Genomic DNA, 21,372 nt, shown 5'->3' with positions numbered 1-21,372 from the left:
TCCCTGCAATTGTTACTAGTTGTTGGCTATTTCTCAGTGTTCAGTTGTGCTCCTGCCTGATACCACACCTGGCTGACAAGGGGCCACAAATAGTTTGCTTCCAGTAGTAAGAAGTCTAGCAACAGAGAAATCAGAGATGGTTTCATGTGTTTGAAGGGAAAAGAACTTACTTGAGATATAAGTGAGTGTGAGCAGCTTTGAAAATGAAAGCTCCTTCAGTAGGGATGAAATTGTGCTACTGAGTTTGAGGTGAGAGCTAGGTGGGAGATGGAAGTTCTCTTCCAAGGGTTGTTCTGTGTTTGAAGGCATTCAAAGTTGGCTCTTTATCTCGAGGAGGTGCTGCAGATGGTGTGGTTGCAGTTCCTGGTGTGAGTGCTTGGAAGGTGTGAGCTCACCTGAGAGCCCTGGCAGGCTGTAAACAGGAAGGAGTGCTGGGATGGGCAGGACGCTCTTACAGCAGGAGTCAAACATGGACCATAAAGCACGAGGTGAATAGGTCAGCATGCAGTCAAGTGACTCAGGGTTTTATAACAATTTTTTATTTGCCTTCCAGTATTAGCTTTTTGGAATTTTCTGTACAACTGGGTTTGTTCAGCCTTTTGACTGTGTTTTGAGCAGGATTTGTGTTTGGGGTTTTCTGTTGTTTTTTTTTTTTTTTATGGCATGGTGATGGTATCTCCAGACTTATGCCCTTCTGTTAAAATCTACCTAGGCTATCCAGCAGCACAAGAAACACTGCTCAGTTGTGGACACAAGTTTTGGGCACTATCTCCAGGCACAGGTGCAGATTGTTTGAGTTAGAATGACATGCAAATAGCTTCTCCCCAAGTACTTCTGTGCTGTGCAGGATCTGTATGTGAACAGGAGATGAGTTGATTCAGAGGTTTTGTGTACCAGCAATGCCCTGTCAGCTTGTGAGAAGGGTGGCTGGGAGGACTAGGTTAAAACACTGATGCAACTTGACCATGTGAAAGAGTTTCCAGGCTGACTCATTAGAGAGGGTAGCCTGGATTTTGCTTCAGGAGTTGTTTTTTAGCTGTCCCTTGTTCCAGACTGCCATGGGAAGAGTCTGGAGAGAGCTGTTTTAGCCCATAAGTACACCAGCACTTGCACACACACTCCAGTGCAGAACATCCCTTACAGAAGAGAAATTTTTCTAATTTTTTTTTTTGTTGTGCTCTTTTTAGACTTCTTTCAAGGATCAGACAGGGATATCTCCACGTTGAGATAACTTCAAGAGTTATCTGGCAAAAGGTGCCAGATAATTTGGGGTAGATGAATAATTAATCCATACACATGAGTACATATAGGGTACTTGTAATGGAGCCTAGAGGTCTGCATTGGAAAAAAGGCTTAATTGTCTCCTTTCAGACTGCTTGCAATTGTTATACTTGGGACCCATGAAATAAAAGTTCCTGGCATAGAAAAGTCCCACATTTTGGAGGAATCAGTAGGGATGTCACTTTTCCTGTTAAAATTCTAGGGTGGTTTCTGACTGCTTGAGTAATTGCCTTACTATTGGTTATGCTGTGCTGTGGAAGAATCTGGCAGTTGCTTTGGAGAATTCCAGCTTTCTAAGTTGGAAAGTTAATAGCTGCCTTGGTCTGTTCAAGAATGTGCTTTATTCAGCTCTGTCAGTGCTTCTGGGTATATTCTTTAACTGTTAAGGCATTTTTGTTTTCTGGCTTTTATATTCTGGTCATAAGAATGCTGTGAAGATTTTAACAGACCTGTTTCTGATTGCATTCCTGCATTTTGGTAACTGCAATGTGCTAAAGGAGTTGCTGAATTTCAAGTTCACTACTGTTGGCAGACATGTTCTTTTAATGGGATTTACATGATTTTCCCTGCTCCTTGCCCAAAGCCAGGGGGGTTGGAAAAAAAGTAGGATACATTTTCTTGAGGGGTCCAGGAGCTGATCCTCATGCTCCCCTGTCCCTGTAGCAGACTAGCATTTTGGTCAAAGTGTACTTTTTGTAGTTAATCATGTTTTACTGTAGATTGTGTGGTTAGTATTGTCTCTGAATAGCAAAATGGAACTAAATTCTGTCAGGTGCTGGACAGAATGACTTTGTTTCTGGAAAGCACTACACAAAACATTCAGGACAAAAATGCCAGGGCGAGCTTTTGTTTGTCTAGACATGTGAACCATAGCTGGTAGCTGGCTTAGTCTAGAAGTCACTGCCTGGCTGTAACACCCAGGGGGAGGGGTAAGGCATGATTTGAGTCTTGCTTTTTTGGCAGTGTATTGGGTTTGTGTGTCAAGGTTCTACTCTCATTTCTCATTTTCCTACTCTGATTTTGTTGGTAATAGATTAACAAGCAAATTACCCAAACTGGGTTGGCAACTGCCCATGACAGTAACTGGTGAGTGATCTCTGTCCTTACCTCTTCCCACAGCCTTTGGCCTTTTTGTTGTATTTTCTCTCCCCTGCCCAGCTGAGGGGGGGGAGTGACAAAATGGCTTTGGTGGGCACCTGGTGTTGGGTCAACCCAACACATGCAGGGTTTTTGCCTTTTTCCCCTGAATAGGATTCTTCCATGTACCCCTTGTACCTTATTTCAAGCTTGAGAGTGCCACAGAGGTGCATAGCAGGCAAAACTTAATCCATAACTGTAGCCTCATCACTTGGTAGCCAAAACAAAAGGAGAGCAAAGTCCAAACTGCTGATCTTTGATGGGAGTGGCTTGGAAGTACATGGGCAGTAAACAGTCTAAGCAAAAATGCTTCTGCTTTTCCAGTGTGTGCTGACTGAAATCCCATTGGTGAGGCATATGGCTCTATTTGCCTTTTTTACTGCCAAGAACAGCCAGCCAAAGATTCAAGCATTGTTCTTTAGATTTTTATTCTGCTCTTTAGTTTTCATTAGCAAACTTCCTTTCAAATGAAATCTTGCTTAGGCTAAACCTGCTAACCATATGTGGAAGAGTAATTATAGTCCATCCCGAAGTGAAATGGTTTTACCACCAGACCTAGTTTCTGCACAGATAGTACAGTGTCATCTACACTACTTCTGGTATTTCCATGTTCTCTGAGCAGCTCTTAGAAAAAACTTGTGTACGTTTATGACTGGGGTGGAAACCACTCCTAGTGCAACTGGGAAACACTTGGTATTGAGAGGGGGAACTGGGCATGGTCAGCAAAGCAAGGCAGCTTATCAGGCCTTTATATTGAGGTCCATGGTTTTGGGGAGGCATGGAGGATTCTTGTATTCTGCAGCCTGCCACTCAAGGGTGTAGGTACATATTCCTACTGGAGATGCACACAGTGTCTGGCTCTGTATTGATCTGTGGAGTTCCTCAGCCTTTGATTGGACCAATGGGTGTCATCTCTATTACAAAATTCTTAAGGAAAAGGAGTTTAGTGAATGGGGCTGTCTCCAAAGCATCTCTTACTAAAAAAGTTTCCTGGATTGCTTTAACTGTTGGGTAAGGAGCAGAGAGTGTTCCCTTCTTGCATTTGGAGGAATGAAAGAATAAAGTGCCAAACACTATTTCATGCTTTGGGCAATACTTGGGCAATGTGAACAGACTGAACCCTTAAAAGCATTGTTGTTCATGTTAATGACTTAGTGTTTGGGGAGTCTGGATGCAAGTAGTACTTTTGAGTGATGGAGTGGCTTTTATTTGTGTCTTAGTTTCTTTTATTTTTAATTTTTTTTAACTGTGGCTTTAGAGTTGTTTACTATCCATGTGAAATATGTTCAGTGCCAGAGCAACATGTATACAGATGACTGATGTTTCAGTTGTCTGTCAGATGCAAGCTCTGTTGCTTTGCTTCATAAATGAGCCTTTCAGCAATTATTCACTTTGAAGCTATTAAAACTGTAAGACCATAGATTATGTGGTAATAAAGGCAGTAGGTTGGGTTTTTTGAAAATACAGCTATATGGATATGCAAATTCACTGTTTTATTCAGATTTCAAGGCTCTTTGATATTTTTTTTCTTTTTATTTTAATCTCCTAATATATTTGAGAAACATTTCTCTTTACATGAGCAAAATGTCTGTAGAGGAGGTGGCTGTACCAAAAATGGAATGCTATGGCAGCTCCTGAGTCCAGCTAAAAACCTGCAATAGCTGGGCTTCCAACTGGCAGTGAAATTACAGTGGTAAGCAGGATTATCCATGTATCTACTCATAATATAAAGTAAATGACGTCACACTCAGCTGAAATCTGTTTCCATCTGTGGAAACTGCCTTTGTTTTTGTCTGCTCCATTGGTGCAGTGTGCTGATGCTCAGTGTGAAATACAAACCACACTTGGAAAAATAACACTTGAGCTTTTAAATTTGAAAAGCCATAGAATAATTGGGAACATCCTTGAAGTAGTTGTATGGTTTCTGTAGAAATATCAGAGGATGGATGGGTTTCTAATGTGCAGCAGTAGGTGTTGCTGACAGCTTTGAGCTCTTGGGAGGTGTGGATCCAGAGAGGAAAAGGACCAGAACCTGTGGGGCTTTGGTAGCCATCTGTGTGCCCAGGCTCCCTGCTGTTCCTCTCTGGCTGTTTGTGCCTCACTCAGCTGCAGTGATCTCTTTTGCCGCTGTACTGATCCAGCATGCATAGATGCAAGGTCAAAGGGAATTTGCTTCAGCTACACTCACTGTTGGCAAGTTGGCTTTTGGCCTGTAAAAATTGCCTGGTAGGTTTAACTAAAGTCAGCCTCCAGTCAGAGGAGTCTGCCTGTGTGCAGAAGATGGTGCCAGAGTTGGCAGCAGCATCATGCCACACTTTCAATGTCAGCTCTGGCTGTAAAGAGATAAAAACTTTACGGTACTGGTTCTTATTATTACTGATGAAATGTGCTGATGGTTTGTTTTAATCCTATCTACCCACTTCTAGTGAACAAACAGAAGTTTTCCTAAAGCTTCCATTTTACAGCAGCATTGAAAACACAACTGAATTATTATATATTGGTGTATATATAATAAAATAGTAATAATATTTTAGAATAATATAATAATGATATATTGTGGTGTTAACTGCTGCACTCTGTTTTGAAGTGATTTTCAGAAAAAATCTTTAAAAGAAAAAGTGGTTACTCAAATAGGTATTTTTTAAACTCCAGATTTGGCTAGTATTGAGTAAAAGATTTTTCTAGATGAGAAAAACTAGCGACCTTTGTTTTTCTTATGATAGTGGTCTTACTTAACTTGAGGTCATCTTTAGTTTTATGATAGTCTTGCTGTGGTAAGATTTCTGCTTAAGATCAGTTGTTTCTGAAGAAGCGTTCTTAAAATTCTGTTTTGTCTCTGTTCATGTTTATAGCTGTTCAAGAGTGATAGATTCAGAGGATAAATTGCTGTCTAAATTTAAAAATACATTGTTTTTATCTTTCTAGAAGTGATGCTACCTGACAGTAGAGTGAGTGGAAAAGTGTAGCTGAAAAATCTGTCAAGTGCAAGACTCAAGCTCTTTCCCTTTCGTGTGCTTCATTGCAAGACACGTACATGAGCAGGCTACTAATAGTTATTTAAATAACTTTGGAGTGCTGTTTTTAGCATTATGGAGAGGTGCACAGATGACCAGTAACTGGTGGGGTTATTATGCATGTCAGACAGTTGGTGGTTATGATGTTCAGGAACCTCTTCTGTATCTTCTATTTGAACAAATCATTTCCACCCTTATTAAGTCTATTTTATGGGTTAAAGGATGAACAAAGGCTTTTCTTATCTCTGGTACTTAATAGTTAGAATTTCAGCCAGAGCAAGGGAAGGTGAGAGACATTAGAGCTGGTGTGTTACTGAACAGAGTTTTCCATAGGGACAAAAATCAAATCAATTAATTCCCACTTTTCCTCCATTTCTAAATATTGCTGTTGCAGAGTTCTGGCAAAAGGAGATGAAATGTTTAAGTTAGTGTTGTCTTAAAATTCTTTTGGAAGGAAACTTCTGATAATCTGGTAAAAGTAGATGATTGTGATTAGCTACTGATGGGTTCGGAGGCTTTTCAAGTGTGCTAGCACTGCCAGCACCATCTTCTGGTGTGGACAGGCTGCAGGACTGGTTTTACTTGTAAGAGAGCCAGAACAACTGGTTTTACATTATCTATTAGAAACAGTCTTACAAAACAGTTTGTTGTCTTTAGGGCATACACCCTTTTCTGTTCATGTTGTTGTAGTTTTGCCTATCATGAAACTTCCTCCAAGGAACATATAACACTGATATTTTTTTTCTTAATTTTTTTTTTTAATGCTAGAGAACAGGTTTTTTTCTGTGAAGTTGGCTGCATTGTTCTGATGATGTATTGTCACTGTTTTGTCATATAGTGTGTAACACATCCTGAAGGCTCTTTCTGTTTTCCAATAGGCTGGTGTTTGGGATGCTGTACCCTGCATACTACTCATACAAAGCTGTGAAGACAAAAAATGTGAAGGAATATGTAAGTCTCATTCCTTTTAATTGTTTAATTACACACCTCTGCTGATAGAGATGTGTGACATTTTCATTGTGTAATAAATCATGTGAAAGCCTGAATTGACTGTCTTACAGTTAGATACAACACTTGTGTGACCCTAGTGGTAATGGTCTGATTTTGTTTGGGGGGCTAAAGTTAAGGTATCTCATACTTTACATAGTTTTATGCTGAAACATGTTCAACACACTATGCTCTATGTAGATTTTTTTAAAAGAGTATTTTTAATGTAAACCTTAAAGTCTTGGTTCCATTTCAGCAAAGTACAAGAAATAATGCACTTTTAGACAGGGGGTAGAATGAAAGTTTCCTAGTTCTGCTAACACCTCAAGTGTAAGTATTGACAAACTGATTCATAGTGACCTCCAGAAGAGCAGCACCAGCTTAATATCATTGTATGGAGCTCAATAGGGGACTCAGAATCTACCTAAAAAAAGGTTAATTCTTGTTAATCTATTTTTCCTAAAAGAGGAGAAAAAATGTAACCAAGGAAGGAAAAGATTTGGTGAAGGTCGTATGGAGAAAAGAAGCAGAACAGACATGAGAAAGATTGAGAAAAACACAATTATAGTTACTTCAGTTTTTAATTAAGCTATTAAATTATTGACTTGTCAGTGTGAGCAATGAGATAATCATGAGAATGTTAACCAGTTGCAGTCACAAGGAGCTTTAGTCACTGTGCTACTTCCCTGTTTTAAGAGACAGCCTGGCTTGATTTCAGCAAGTAACTTGTCCTGAATCTTGGCCTTAACTTGGCTGCCTGGCTCAGGGTGGGGTCAGGGCCAGCAGCTGCTCTGAACTCAGCATAGTTAAGATGTGATAGTTAAGATGTGATAGTTAGATGTGACCCAAGGCTCTTGTCTGATGTGTCATGTCTCCACTTTGTACCTGGTTGTACTTGTAAACTGGTAACTGTTGTTCCTCCCCTTGAATGTCTTAATTTAGCCTCATCACCCTATCAGGGCCTCAAAGGACATCATATTTGTACTTCTGATTTCTGTGTACAAGCTGATTGGAGCTTATTTGTGAGAAAGAGCTGGTGCCTGCCAGAGTTGAGCTCATGGGAGAAAAAAAATCAAAACTAAGAGGAGAATTTTCTCTGTCTCATGCTCATATTACTCTGTCAAGAAAGTCTATAATGCAAGGAATTTATAATCTGCTTTTCCTCCCTGCTCCTTCAAAACTGATGCACAGACTAAGTAGGGCATAGCAGTTTCCAATCAAAATAAAGGAAATCACTTTAGGAGGTTACCATTGCCTCTTGCAGTATGTTTTCTAGAAAAAGAGAAGCAATATTTTAGAATGCTGAGATGTATTTTTCTCACCTCAGTTGGCCAGTTAGCCATGTCCTGTCTTTCTTGGGCATCCTTACACAGGATGCCTGCTAATAGGGCCTGGAGTTATATTTTTTTCAGTTCTTTTAGTGTGAACCTGTGGTCTTTGAACAGTCCCAGAACTTACAGTCACATAGAAAGTATTCATGGGACCAAGATGAATAAGAACCATCCCAGTGACGTTTTCATTAGCAGGGCATGACAGTGATTCATCAGTGAATTATCACTCCATTGCTGCTTGGGCTGTCCTGATAGGTCTTAGGGATGATCCATGGCTGTCATTTTCCCAGCTGGGTCATTTTCTTTCTCAGTAAAGGGTTTAGATTTAAATGCAGCTTTCCAAATGGCACAGGTTTGCCCAAGCACAACTTCCTTTTCAGGGTTTTGTGTGGCTCAGGAGCCATCTGTGTTGCTGTACTTTGAGCTTTTTAACAGTGAAATATTTTCCTCAGCCACTACTTCCACCACTATAAACCAACCAAACAAGAAGAATAGACATTCTGACTTGTTGTGTAGGTCATGATGCAGCAAAGTGGTCAAAGATTATTTCTGGTGGAAAAGTGTTGAGCTGACTATGGTAATTTAAAAGACTTATGGAATTCAGTGCTAAAAATGAGAATCTGTGCCTTTGAGGAGATTTATTTGTTCTTGTAATTACCCTGGTTTAATGGAGTTGACTAAGATATTTGAGACTTTTTTTCACTGTGTTGCAACAAAGTACTTGAAATCAGCATCTGAAATGTGGTTTATAAGTCTGAACAGACCAGCCTTTTAAATCCTGGCTTCAAAATCCTTACCTGAAAGAATGTGTTTCAGAGTTTCAGACAGAGCCAACAAAGATGAGCTTAACACTTGGATGCTAGGAAAAAAAAGCCCTCAATGAAGCAAATGTGTAATCACTCTTTTAACATGAAAAATAAAACTCAGTCAAAGCTTCCGTTACTTGAAGTAGATGACAGTGTTTTGGGTAGTGTGGAATCTGACCTTCCATTTTTCATGTCCTTTTTTTCCTTTTTTCTGGTATGAAAACCCCTCTAAGTCACTCAGGTTCATTTTCAAGGATACTTTGGTACCTACTGCATTAGTTGTACTAGAATATGGTTTGTGTTTTATAGAATCTCTGCCCACTCCTCAGCAGGACTCTTGGCACATCTCATCTGCCCTTCTGCAGGCCCTTTTTTACTGTTCCCAGCAGCCCAGGAGAAATTCCACTTCCACTGTTGTTCTTGATTGGGTAAATAGGTGTTGATTAAAGAAAGTACAGCCTGGATAAATCATTTTGGGGAAAAATACAGTTGTGCATGGCATCTTAAAAATGGCATTGCATTATGCTTAAGCTGATGGGGCAAGGTTGGATTTAATTTTGTTTTCATTCAGGTGTTGAGTCAGGTTCATGGAAGGGTCACCAGTCTAAATGTCACATGGCCTGTCAGCAGTGACTTCAGCTGCTGTGTACATTTGTCTTCGTTTATTCAAGCCTAAAATATTTAAATCCTCTGAGAGACTGAAGTGAAGAATGTTATCACATGACTGAGTTTCTTTTCAAACTGAAACACTGAAAAGCATTTAAGATAAATGAGTCTCAGGTTCTGACAGAGGAAGTGGTTTTAAACTATAATGCACATCCATGAAATAGGCAGCAATGTATCATTAGGTTTTGAGTAGTTATTTAAATCCACTTCAAAAAAGATTGTTTTAAAAGTGAAGATTAAATCTGAGCCACATCCTCTGTGGGAAGGTGTGTGTGTACATATATTCTCCCTTTGAAAGAGAGCACCATGAATTTAGGGCTGAAACTAGTCTCTAACAGTTGTGGTGGTTTTATTTTATTCTTTGCTGGTTTGGTTTGTTTGGGTTTTTGTTTGTTTTTAAATGGTTTTGTGTTGTTGCAGGGTTTGTTTTTTTTTTTCTAGGAATTTAAAGAACATGTGAATGTTCAGTTTGTACAAATAACCAGTGGTGGTTTGCAGTGACCCATTTTGAAAATGCATTGCATTTGGCATCTGATAGCTTAGGGAAGATAAATGCATGGGAGCTATTTCTGTAGTATTTGTACTGAAAGATGTAATCATCTTAGGCAACCAAATTTGAGCAAATGCTCCAGAAAAATGAGTGAGTCAACTGTTATAAAACAAACTACTGTTGAATGTCTTGCTTTGACAACTCTGAACACACTGTACAGTGTCCAGTGTATTATGTGGAAAGGTGAAATCCCAGCTCTTAGAGAAGATGGTATTTTCATTTCCAGGTTCGCTGGATGATGTACTGGATTGTGTTTGCTCTTTATACAGTGACTGAAACAATAACTGACCTAACAGTCTCTTGGTAAGACCCTGCCTTTTATGAACTCCAGAGGAAACTATGTTTGTTTCTGATGTTTTTTGATTTGTACTGATTTATTTTGTGTAAAGAAGTTGTGCTTGTTGAATAGCCCTTTTTACAGGAAAATATCTTGGTGCATAGATGAACTGCATCTGTTTTTGAGCTTGCTGTACTCTGTCACCTGAATTAGGGACTGTAACATTTCCAGCTTCACTGTAGAAACTGAACAGGGGAATGGAACTCTTACAAGGGTGGCCTAGAATTTCTCTGTGCAGGAATGTAAAATGAAAAGCAAGTATATTATCTGTTGTCATTTCTTAAATGACAGTCCATAAATCCATAACTCATTTAATTTTTGTCTAGTGTAACTTCTTGTATTTGAAGAATCCTATCTGCTAATATAATTGTGGTTTTTAAAAATATCTCTTCATAATGATTAATTACTGTGCATTTTCTTACTGCAGTTGTTGATTTTGTGCAACCTTTAACTTGTCTGTAGGTTTCCACTGTACTATGAACTGAAGATAGCTTTTGTTATCTGGCTCCTTTCCCCATATACTAGAGGGGCAAGTTTAATCTACAGAAAATTCCTCCACCCACTGCTTTCTTCTAAAGAAAGGGTAAGAAATTACTTCTCAGATTTTTAATGCCTAATATGGAAACACCATATGCTGAAATAAAAGCTGTTGCTAGATACACCATCAAAGCAGAGCAGCTTGTTACTGTCTTGCCTGGCAGCATGTATTTGGACTAGCAGAGGCAAGTGCACATGACTGTCCATGGCTGTGCTTCTGTTTCTCTTGCTTGAGCACACAAGGTCCTGCTTCCTTTTGCTCTGAGAGTTTGGTGTTCCCTGCTCTGCTTGAGGCACTCTCAGGAGCCCAGTGGAGTGGTAGTGATGCAGCTTGACTTTCTGTGGAAACCCAGGGCACCAGGGATATTTCTTTATCTGCTCTGGGGTGCCCTGACCCCCAGGGGAGCACTGACTTTGACCCTCATCCATGGAGAAAGTTTCCCAGACTTCAAGATAGACTGGAACCCACAAAAGTGTGCAATAGATTATAGAAAGTACTGTAGGTGTGTCACTGGCTGAGAAATTTAGGTTTGGGGATTTTTAGTATGTTGTAGGTGGCAGCAAGATGGAAAGCACAAGGTGTCATTCTGGGTTTCTTCTTCATGCTTCTTTTTCCTTCTCTTCATAGGTTTGAGTAGCATTTTGTACTTAGGCAAAATCTGCATTGCAGCTCTTTAGGACCAGTTCCTGAGTTAAAAGAGAAAATAATCTAAGTGTCAATTCTTAATTATTTTGTTTAGTCTTAAAAGACCTTGTAACAAAAAATTGTTAATTATTTTGTGCCTTTTGATGAAAAGCTGCCAAAGTCACAATAATGAAACTGTTTTACTAATGAGAAATAATAAACACTTAGGTTCAAACACAAATTAATATCCCAAGTACCTTCAATCCAAACCCAAAAAGGCCAACAGATAATACCCCCACAGGTGGTGCCCCGTGTAAAAGTAGCAATGCTTGCAGTAGTCCTGCAAGCACGTGTACAGTACTCTCTGCACAGAAACATCGACACAGCTTTATTAAAAGCTGTTGATGTTAACATTTTTTCCTAGTGTAAACTAGTAATAACACTTCTCAGGATGATTGACATTGACTTTTTTTGGTTTGCAAACTGACAAGATAAGAGGAGAGACTTGTTACTGAGTTGTAAGGGTAGACCAGTCTGCAACAGTAAATATCCAACATCAAAATAGCTGGAAGATGGTTAGCTTTAGTCCAAGTATGACAGGGACACAGCTCTGCTTAGCTCTTTTTCAGCATCCTGTTTGGATGTGTGGAAAGAGCAATTAGCAAGGTGTGAAGGCAAGCACTGAGAAACCTCCCACTACAGAAAATAGCATTTCTAAAGGTCAGTTCATAAAGCTAGACTTGGCCTTTATGAGGCAAAGCAAGTAGCTGACAAGATCGCCACTGATAGGAACAGTAAGGTCATCTTGACCTTCTGAAGGTTCTGCTAGGAACAATTTGCAGTTTTGTAAGGTGAAGGGATACTTCCCCGTAGTCTCCAAGCTGTTGGAAAGTACCTTGCAGACTTTGATCTTCAACTCCAGGCATTCACCACAGCTCCAGATAAATGCCATGCCTGTATTGTCCTTGGTACTTAACTATTTCAAAGCTGTGGCTTTGGAAGCTCTTGGTAAGTCGGCTCTGTTTTTCCAGGGAGCTCCTGTTAGATGATGTTATTTCTTGAAAAGCTTCTGTCCAACAAGTTAAGCTTACTGTCTGTTCGAACTTGTTGCAATGTTTCTGAGTGTTCAAAAGTGATGTACTTTGTCTTCTTGTTTGACCACATAGAATCCTTTTTTTAAATGAGAGAATTGTAATGAAGGAAACATCTGAATACAAAGATATATCCCATTAAATATTTTCTTAAATATTTCTTCTCTCTTCCTTTACTGATGGAAAAATAATACTGTGGAGTAATTTTGCTCTCTTATGAACAGCCTTCTAAAATTTAAATGTGTTTTTCTTTTAGGAGATTGATGAGTACATAGTCCAAGCCAAAGAAAGAGGCTATGAGACCATGGTGAATTTTGGAAGGCAAGGGTTGAATTTGGCAGCAACTGCTGCAGTGACAGCAGCTGTGAAGGTAAGTTTCTGCTTGCATTAATTGCTTTTGGGTTTGATGTAGAACAGTGCAATTGTACTGAGGATCTATCATCATACATAAAAAGGAAAATTCTGCAAGTGTACTGAAAACCTGGGACACAATTCAAGGCTTGCAGCCCTCTCCTCCTCATACTGTGTTTGTTGGTTTGTTTGTTTAAGATGACTTGTAGTTATTTCTTGGATGATCAGATCAGTTTAATTCAAAAGGTACCATTCATTTTTCTGTGCAGGCTTTTAGTAAAGATGACCATTATTTCTTTTCTGTCTCTGTGGTGCTTTCTTGTTGATAAACAAACTTTTGAAAGGATTTCTGGCTTTTCTGCTGTTTTTCTCCAATCAACCTGAGGTAATGCCATATATGAATTAAGGCATGAAAGACTACTACTATGGTTAAAAATTTTCTTGACACAATTAACCTGTTTGCAACTTGTTGGGTGAATTATTAAATTAATATACTAAGCATAAGCTTGCCTATTGGTGTTTAGCATACACTTGCCTTGTCATTGTTTTCCATGAAATTATGGAGTAACCTGTTGTTTTTCCCAGATTACCTTCCTACAAAAACTTGTCACCTTCAGTATTTCAGAGAGCTCTGGGTCTAGGAAGACAAAATACAAGCTTATATTGCAGATTCTAAGCAATTTGTGCACCACTGAAAGGAATATACTTCAGACAATGTGTATCCTACCCAACAGTAGTTTAAACCAAAACAAACAAACAAGATAAAAAGGTGTGTGTCCAAGTGAAATCACAGGTTTAAGGCAGTCAGGATTTATTTCTTCCTGGGAATAAATGGAGCCATTGTGCTCATAGTAACAGCACTGAAAACCTGAGCACTGTCAGTAGATAACAGAAGACAGTGTAGAGATCCCTGGCTGTCAAAGTTGAGTATGTACAGCTGGCATTTAGCTTAAATGTCTGAGCTTCTATGTGAACTTCCTGCCTTATAAATGCAAGACATTGCTAAAAATTACATCTTCACATGCTACCTCAAAAAGCTTTGGAAAAGTCGTCATGCATATCTTGTTTGTTCATTTTGTCCCTTTTTAAAGGTACATGTGGGTGGTAGCATTATGACTTTTTGTTTTTAAATATGGTCATAATGAGCCTGAAATACTGAGAAAGTGATTAAATTTGATCACTGTAGGGGTTTTTTGTTATTCAAATTCTTAATATTGCCTTGAGACATGAAATAATTTAGAATGCAATAGAGTGCACCTCCAAAGGAATGAAAGTATCCAGAGTGAAAATAGGTTATTTAAATAAACCAAATAAACCCAACAAACACCCAAAGTCCTCTACTGGGAGAAAAAGTTTATTTGCTAAAATGCAAATTCTTTGTATTGCAAATTTATTACAATAAGCACCTGTAAGGATCCTTATGCTTTGTGTGTGCTCCTTATGTTTGGCTATGGTTGGATATTTCCTTGTTAATTTTAAGGTTGTGACAAATATTGTAAAATAAGTAACACTAGTATCTCCTCTCACTTTCTTCTGAAATAATGAATAACTTTTTCTGAGATGTCTGTGTTTAGATTTCATTGCTATTCAGCTGTGACTGGCAAGATGCCTGCTCCATTTGTTAAAACTTGTTAAACATGCTCATGAATATTTGTACAGAATTAGTTCAGTGCACATCAGATGCTTGAGAAAAACAACCACCACAATACCATAGACCTAAAATAGGCATGATTTTTAAACACTATGAAAGAGGAGACTCACTGAAAAAAAATCTTTATTTTGGCACGTTAAGCCTCTTGGGTTTGTCATTCCAAAATGCTGAGCATGCCTGCTCCATGCAAGCAAATGGACACAATGCATGTGTTCTTGATTTTGTTCCTGTTTTTCAGGAGTTGACTGCTGCCTCCAGCAGGTGAAAAGATTATCCCTTCACCAGGAGCTGGTGGAGCATGCTATAGGATTTCAAGAACACAACTGTAGTAGTGGGATCAGTCTTGATGGGAAAGAGGGCACACTTTCATCACTATTCTTTTTTTTTTACCCTTTTTTTTAAAATAGAGCACACATGCTTATTCTGACGTAGAAGATCTCAAATTAGGAGAGGGGGAGAGGCTAAACATGTGTGCAAGGTTAAACCTATGTCAAAAGACAGTAAACTGTCCAAGAAAACTGCTTATGCTGAGTTTAGGGGGGTGTTGAAAATGGCTTGGAAACTTGCTGAAATATTTTGAATATCAGATGTGGGAGAGAGTGATTTTCTTCAAGGGTTGTCAAAGGAATAGGGGATTACCATTAAAAGGCTTGTTGCCTCTGTCAGGGAGGTTGGAGCAGCCAGCAAGGTCAGTCTGCTGAAATTTGACGTTGATTTAAACCTGCTCCCCTATAGTTAAATTTCAATGTATTTGGCAGGAGTAGTGGCTTATAGCTTGCATTCTCATACTGCTATTTTTAGCTGGTAGTAGTTAGCCACTGTTCATATAAAATGTAGTGTTTCAAAACCTGCTAAATAGCACACACTAGCAAAATAAATTGTGTTAAATTAGCATGTCAGAAAACAAATCTTTGTAAAATCCTGATTTCAGGAGATTTAGAGATGAAAGATAGTCTGTGTTAATTTTTCTTTATACTGAAGGAAATTTTTATTAGTAAAAGAATCAGAAACAAGATGTCTCAATAGCTCAGTAGTTTATGGATTTGGGCAAGTTATATCCACAACACTGAAGTTCCAGTGATATATCTCATACTTTGATGCATCTGCTTTTCAGGTCTTTTGAGATGACGGCTACCTCTATGTTTCAATTTCTGCAACCCATGAATTCAGATTTCTTGAGCTACTAGTGAAACCTGGTGTCTTTATCACTATGAGCAAGGGGAGTGCTACTTAAGCTGTGAAATATTCTGTCCCTCTTCATGAGGTCTCACAAATAGTGTTAATTTGTAAAGTGCTGCTGGTGGTGCTAATATGTTTTGAGGGCTGTGTCACAGACATGTTTTATGAAAAATCCTTTTGCTATGAATTTTTCTCCTGAGAAGCCCAGAGGCCTCAGGAACAAAATGTAAACAATGATTCTCTGCTGCTGTGGAATGCAACAGGTGCATCTGGGATTGGTCTCATGAGGTTATTTCTATTAATGGCCAATCACAGCCCAGCTGTCTGGGCTGTCTCGGTCAGTCACAAGCCTTTGTTATCATTCTTCTTCTGTTCTTAGCTAGCCTTCTGATGAAGTCCTTTCTTCTATTCTTTTAGTATAGTTTTAATGTAATATATATCATAAAATAACAATTCAAGCCTTCTGGAACATGGAGTCAGATCCTCATCTCCTCCCTCATCCTAAGACCCCTGTGAACACCATCACAGGGCTGTCTTTTCTGAACGCCTTCTGGTCATCCTGGGTCTGCTGCCTTTTTGCTGATGGAGTGTTCTTCTCCTGGCCTTGCTCACCCTTCCCCTTATCCCCACTCAGGGCAGGGCAGAGGAAGGAGCTGTCTTGCAGCCAGCTGTGGCACACAGCCAGTGTCACTCTGGGGAGCAGCAGTGCTGTCATCCTCCTCCCTGCTGGGCTGCCTGGCATGCTGCAGGGGTCATTCACAGGACAGCAGTCCCTGGGCAGGCTGAGAGGGAACAGGAGTCATTCCCTGTCAGCTCGGATGGGATCAGGGAGAGAGCAGCTGAGAATGCGGGTGCTGCATTGGGAACGTGTCCAAGGAAGGCAGGCAGCTCCAGTCAGTGATCCTGCCCCCTGAGGGCTGCAAGTGCCATTGAACAGCAGAGAGTCCCTGGGGCACACAATGTGGGGTTTGTTTACAGCAACTTCCAGAAAAGTACATGCTCAATAGCAGAATAGAAAATGGCATTTCATATATGAGGGTCAGCTGATGAGGCTGCATACTAATAGCTCACTAGAGGCTGAGTAGTCTTGAAAGGAGACTCTTAAATGGGCTATGTTTATTTCAAAGAATTGATTTAGAAACATATTACAACTTGAGTTGGTGTTTCACATTGGTCACTGCTAATGAATGTGGACTCCAAAACCAGTTTAGTATGTTTTAGGAATGCTATTGAATAATGAAGAAAAACAATTCTTTAAGACTTGCATTTTGTTTAAGACAGCACAGAGACTTCACAGTTCATCTCTCTTCAGTGTTTACCTACATAGAAATTTTAGTGCTGAAGTTATGTGATGTATTTTCTCTATCCCTGGCACTGTAATTGTAAATGTATGTGTCTCTATCTTTTGGGCTGTAATTTAGTTACCAGCCTCTGGGCCGAGTGCAGCCTGGTGTGTTCCTTCCTTAGTGACAGGGACTGTTGATGTAATGGGCCACCAGTGATAACTGCTCTGCCACCTTCTCCTGAGCAGTATCTTGGGGTGTGTCTGTCTGGGGAGAGGTGATGGCTGCTGCCATGTCCATGGCACGGGAGTGGAAGCAGGAGATCCTCTTCAGCTCCACCTATAACTTTATTACTCTGCTTTTAGGGCAAACATGTTGCTTTCAAGCTGTAACTCTTTGACCTTTCAAACAAAATATTAAAGCTCTTAAAGCATTATTATTCTAAATGGGAATGTTGCTCTCACATTTCCTGCTGTAAAGGGTATTTAATCTCACATTTCCTGCAGTAGGAAGGAATTTAATATTTTTCAGCCAGACTTTCATCCTGAGCTGATAGTAATCCAGATCTACACAGAATGCTTTGTTTCAGCAAAAAGCAATTAACTGCTGCTTTTGGGCATGGGGGTGGAAGAATCTTCTTAAATCTTAAATGCAGTGTGAGCACAGTGCTATGCACACTCCCACAGAACACCTTGAAATTTGTCCTTCAGTCCATGCAGTGGAGTTCAAGTAGAAATCAATCTTGATTTGGCTAGACTGCATGTTCCCAGGGGTGGGATAGGGACTGGGGGCCCTGTAGGGAGTAGCTGCATAGGATTGGAGTCATGTGTGATGGGGACTGCCCAGCACAGCAGTGCTTGTGCAGCTCCCATTCCTTCTGTGACTCCCAGGCATGTGTGCTGCATCTTTATTTGTGTATATATCCTTTCAAACTTCTCAATGTTTTCTGTGTGTAACTTGAGTAAAACTTTCCATCTTGGCAAGTAGTTTTGGAATGAAGGGCCCATTGTATAAATCCCTGCAGTCCTCCCTGAATGAGGCAGTGCTCCACAGGAGCTCCAGCTCAACCGTGCAGTTTGGTTAGGGGCACAATGTTATTTTATGGCACATACTTGACTTTTTTTCCTCCTTTGAAAAACAAAATTCTGTATCCAAAAGCTGCACTGGAAAATAGGGCTGAATGTTCCTAGCTTGGATCTAGTCCTCTATCTACAGTGGAATAAGAAATGTAAGCTTGTAATGTGAATTCTTGGTATGTTGCTTGTTATAATCTTAATTGCATTATTCTATACAATTTCCAAATGTCTTTTTGTAGTATATCACCTGATGAATGAACTTGCTGGGCAGCTGTTAAACAAGTGTGTCTTTCTATACTTCTGCTGCTGGCCAAAACCAGCTTCTGTCACTATTTTAAGTAGACTCTGTTCACTCTTGGTGAGTGGAATTGTGCTGAATATATATGGATTCTGCTGAGAACCAGCTAGGTCCATTTTACATATTCAGTAAAACAGTCCAGTGTTCAGTGACTGAGACTTGAGTCCTGTTCAAGCTCTTTAAGCATTGGACACAGTCTGATGAACACTCCTGTATGTTACAGCAGAGTGATATATTTACTGTAAGCTGTTACTTGTCAAAAGCAGCAGTTCTTTCTGCAGTTCTCATCTCCATGTCCTAGGAGCTGATAAAGGTCTCTGGCATAGCTGGTTCCTGATGTAGTTTACTTGAAATGCTTTTCAGTGCAAGAAGTGGAGTAGTGGAAGGGCAGGATTTTTCCTGATTTAGGAGAGACTTTAGGAGACCTGCCTCAAATGAGCCATTTTGGGGAATAATTTTGACTTTGGGATTTTTACAATCTTTAATGCAGATACTGTGCAGTGTTTGTAGTGCATTTTAACTCAAAGGCAAGCTGTACTTAGTTTGTGAGAACTGAGTCATCCTACAAGTATGTAGGAAGAGATGGAAAAGTTAAGGCTTCTACTTCTCTCACAAGAAACCTTTTCCTTGTTGATTGGTGACAATGAATGGTGGGGTAAGAATTATAATAGGTTTGTTGTGCTTGAGTAGAATACTGTCCACTGTCTTAATTTTATATGCTGTACTAATAATTAGTCATCAGAAAATTAATATTAGGTTTCAGCCACTTTTTCCCCTGCCCTTTGGTACCCACACAAACTTGAAGAGCTTTAATTCAACTGTCTCTTCACTTTACATGGCTATTTTTAACGTGGACTAATTCGGTGTGCTGGTCTACCAATTGCAAAAGCAGTTGTTGTCATGAGAGTGAGAACAAATGGCTGTGGCCAGCAGTGCCAGAATTGCCTTCTGCTGGTGCTGTTGCAGAGGAAGGTGTATGGAATTGTACCCAGGTTTCTGTTCCTGCTAGCTAACAGGCTGGTCAAATGAAGAATTTTACTTTACAGCAAAGTCTTTAACACTTGCTTGAAGTGGAATTCATGCACAGGCTTGTCAATCTTTTCCTGAAATGGTTATTTTTTGCCTTATGCCAGAGATGGAAGAATTAAGTGTTATTTTAACTTGACTTTGAGTACTTGTTCTCATGGTCTTATTCTTTTAGTTGCTTATGCAATAAATTAATCTTTAATGCTTTAATAATAACATCATCTGATGTAAGATGAAAGAGCTGCTGGATGAGCTTTCTTTCCAACAGGGAAACTTCCATATGTTCCATATGGAAAAAAAGGGAAGACAACTGGAGAAGGAATACTTGATGTTCATATGTGATGAACTATTCTCCTGTGTAGCATTAGGTTTTGGGTTGGTATTATGTCAGTAAAGTTACATTAGTAAAGAGGACCTGCTAGGCTGGAGCCCAGGCAGGACCTCTTTGGTTTGTGGTTTCAAGTTTCTGTCAACTGGGGCTGCTTTTATAGTGCTGCCAGTTTCTCAGTTATTAGAGTTAATGTTACAGAGTGTATTTTTAACACTTTCCTCCTTAACCTTATTCAAATTTGTGGAGGATAAAATATAAAATGGCAGAAAACGATCTTCAACCATACTCCTTCAAGTGGAAGTGTTACTGTCATGCTACCTTGAACTGCCATGTTTGAAGTGAACATTTCTGATGTGTGTTTCTTTTAAACACTTACCCTTGGTCTTTATTTGCTCAGATGAAAGGAGTGAAATGCAGCATTTGAAATTAAGCTGCCAGCTTGTGTAACTTTGTCATCTGGGAGCAATGTGGGTAAAAGCAATACCTTTACAAATGTAAAGCAACTGCATGTGTCTGTTCAATGGGTTTTGTTGTGCAGCAAGGAAGCATGGGCTTAAACATCTTAACCCAAGCTGAGCAGCAAAGTTAAACCTCTGCCTGGTTTCCAAAGATATTGTTGTTGTATTTCAGAGCCAAGGTGCAATAACTGAGAAACTGAGAAGTTTCAGTATGCATGATTTGACTACTATACAAGGAGATGAGCCTGTTGGACAGAGAGCTTATCAGACATTGCCAGAAGCTAAAAAGAAAACCAGAGCCTCTACAAGTGAATCTTCAGGTATGTATCTTTTTTCTTCCCTACCTAAAAGAACAATTCACCCAAAGCAAAAGTGGAAGAGCAGAAATACGTTCACCCCATCTCTTAATGGAAAAGGCCTCAAAGAATTCTAGTACACTTAAACAGAGTACACTCAAGCAAAGTAAATTATGACAGTTAAGAAATCCTTGCTGAATTACTTTCTTCTCACAGCCACTCTGTGTAATCATACTGTATTCATTACTCCTGTCTTTGCCAATTGGCAACAAGAATTTATTACCAAAGTAAAACTTAATTGGAAGTCAAATGTTATGTGATTAAGTGGAGTTTCTGTGACAAATGTACAAGAAGTTAAATGTGAAAACATATGGAAGCTCAGTAAATAGAAGAGAAAATTAATAGAAATTAATTCACCAGGCTTGTAGTAATAGATCAAAATGTAAAATTGTTTATGGTGATAGCAATAATAAAGGCATCAAGTTTTCATAATGGACTGATGCCAATCAGCACTTAAAAGATGATGTGTGGTCACCAATATATGGTTTTGTTCAGAGATACTATTATTTCATTATTATATTACATGTACTGTTATTGTCATCATCGCTTTGCTCTTGAGCTTGTGATAATTGAAGGAAGCTTTTGCTGGAAGTCTGATAACTGCACCTTTTTAAATGGCAAGGCTACGATGTCAAGGAGCTGATATTTCCCACAAAAGAAATAGGTCTGGGCTATTTCTTTTCACCTAAGCCTGTCATTCCTTCTGATCCCTCAGTTTTGGGGAGGAGTAGTGTTTGTGGGGTCCACGGGATTCCATGGGTAGTGTGGTAGCCTGTGATGTTTGTAAGGAGTAGGTGGCCAGCTGAAGGGACCTAGGCTGAATTGCACATTGTTTCCAGAAGGTATCCTGTGCAGGGCAGTGTGAACTGGAGCTGCTGGCTGCAGAGAAAGCCAAGAATTCATCAAGAGCTGCACTAGAGATGATGTCACTGCAGCTGTTGTACAGGGTCTGTTCCTCAGTAAGAGAGCATTATCTACCTAGCTGAAGTAGCTTGAAAATG

At 39.6% G+C, this 21,372-nt stretch overlaps 1 protein-coding gene across 1 annotated transcript in view; it reads left to right on the top strand.

Annotated features, from left to right (window-relative positions):
• The window catches only part of REEP3 (receptor accessory protein 3), a 37,454-nt gene that overhangs the window by 9,876 nt on the left and 6,206 nt on the right, over nucleotides 1-21,372 (top strand). The window contains exons 2-6 of the mRNA XM_066554786.1: nucleotides 6,311-6,383; nucleotides 9,999-10,075; nucleotides 10,572-10,692; nucleotides 12,619-12,732; nucleotides 20,188-20,335. Of these exons, the coding sequence (XP_066410883.1) occupies nucleotides 6,311-6,383; nucleotides 9,999-10,075; nucleotides 10,572-10,692; nucleotides 12,619-12,732; nucleotides 20,188-20,335 (533 nt within the window). The remainder of the gene's footprint in view (nucleotides 1-6,310; nucleotides 6,384-9,998; nucleotides 10,076-10,571; nucleotides 10,693-12,618; nucleotides 12,733-20,187; nucleotides 20,336-21,372) is intronic.

Source organism: Molothrus aeneus, chromosome 8 (genome assembly GCF_037042795.1).
Source record: "Molothrus aeneus isolate 106 chromosome 8, BPBGC_Maene_1.0, whole genome shotgun sequence".
In the NCBI taxonomy this organism is placed as follows: domain Eukaryota; kingdom Metazoa; phylum Chordata; class Aves; order Passeriformes; family Icteridae; genus Molothrus; species Molothrus aeneus.
This window is presented reverse-complemented; position numbering and strand designations above follow the sequence as displayed.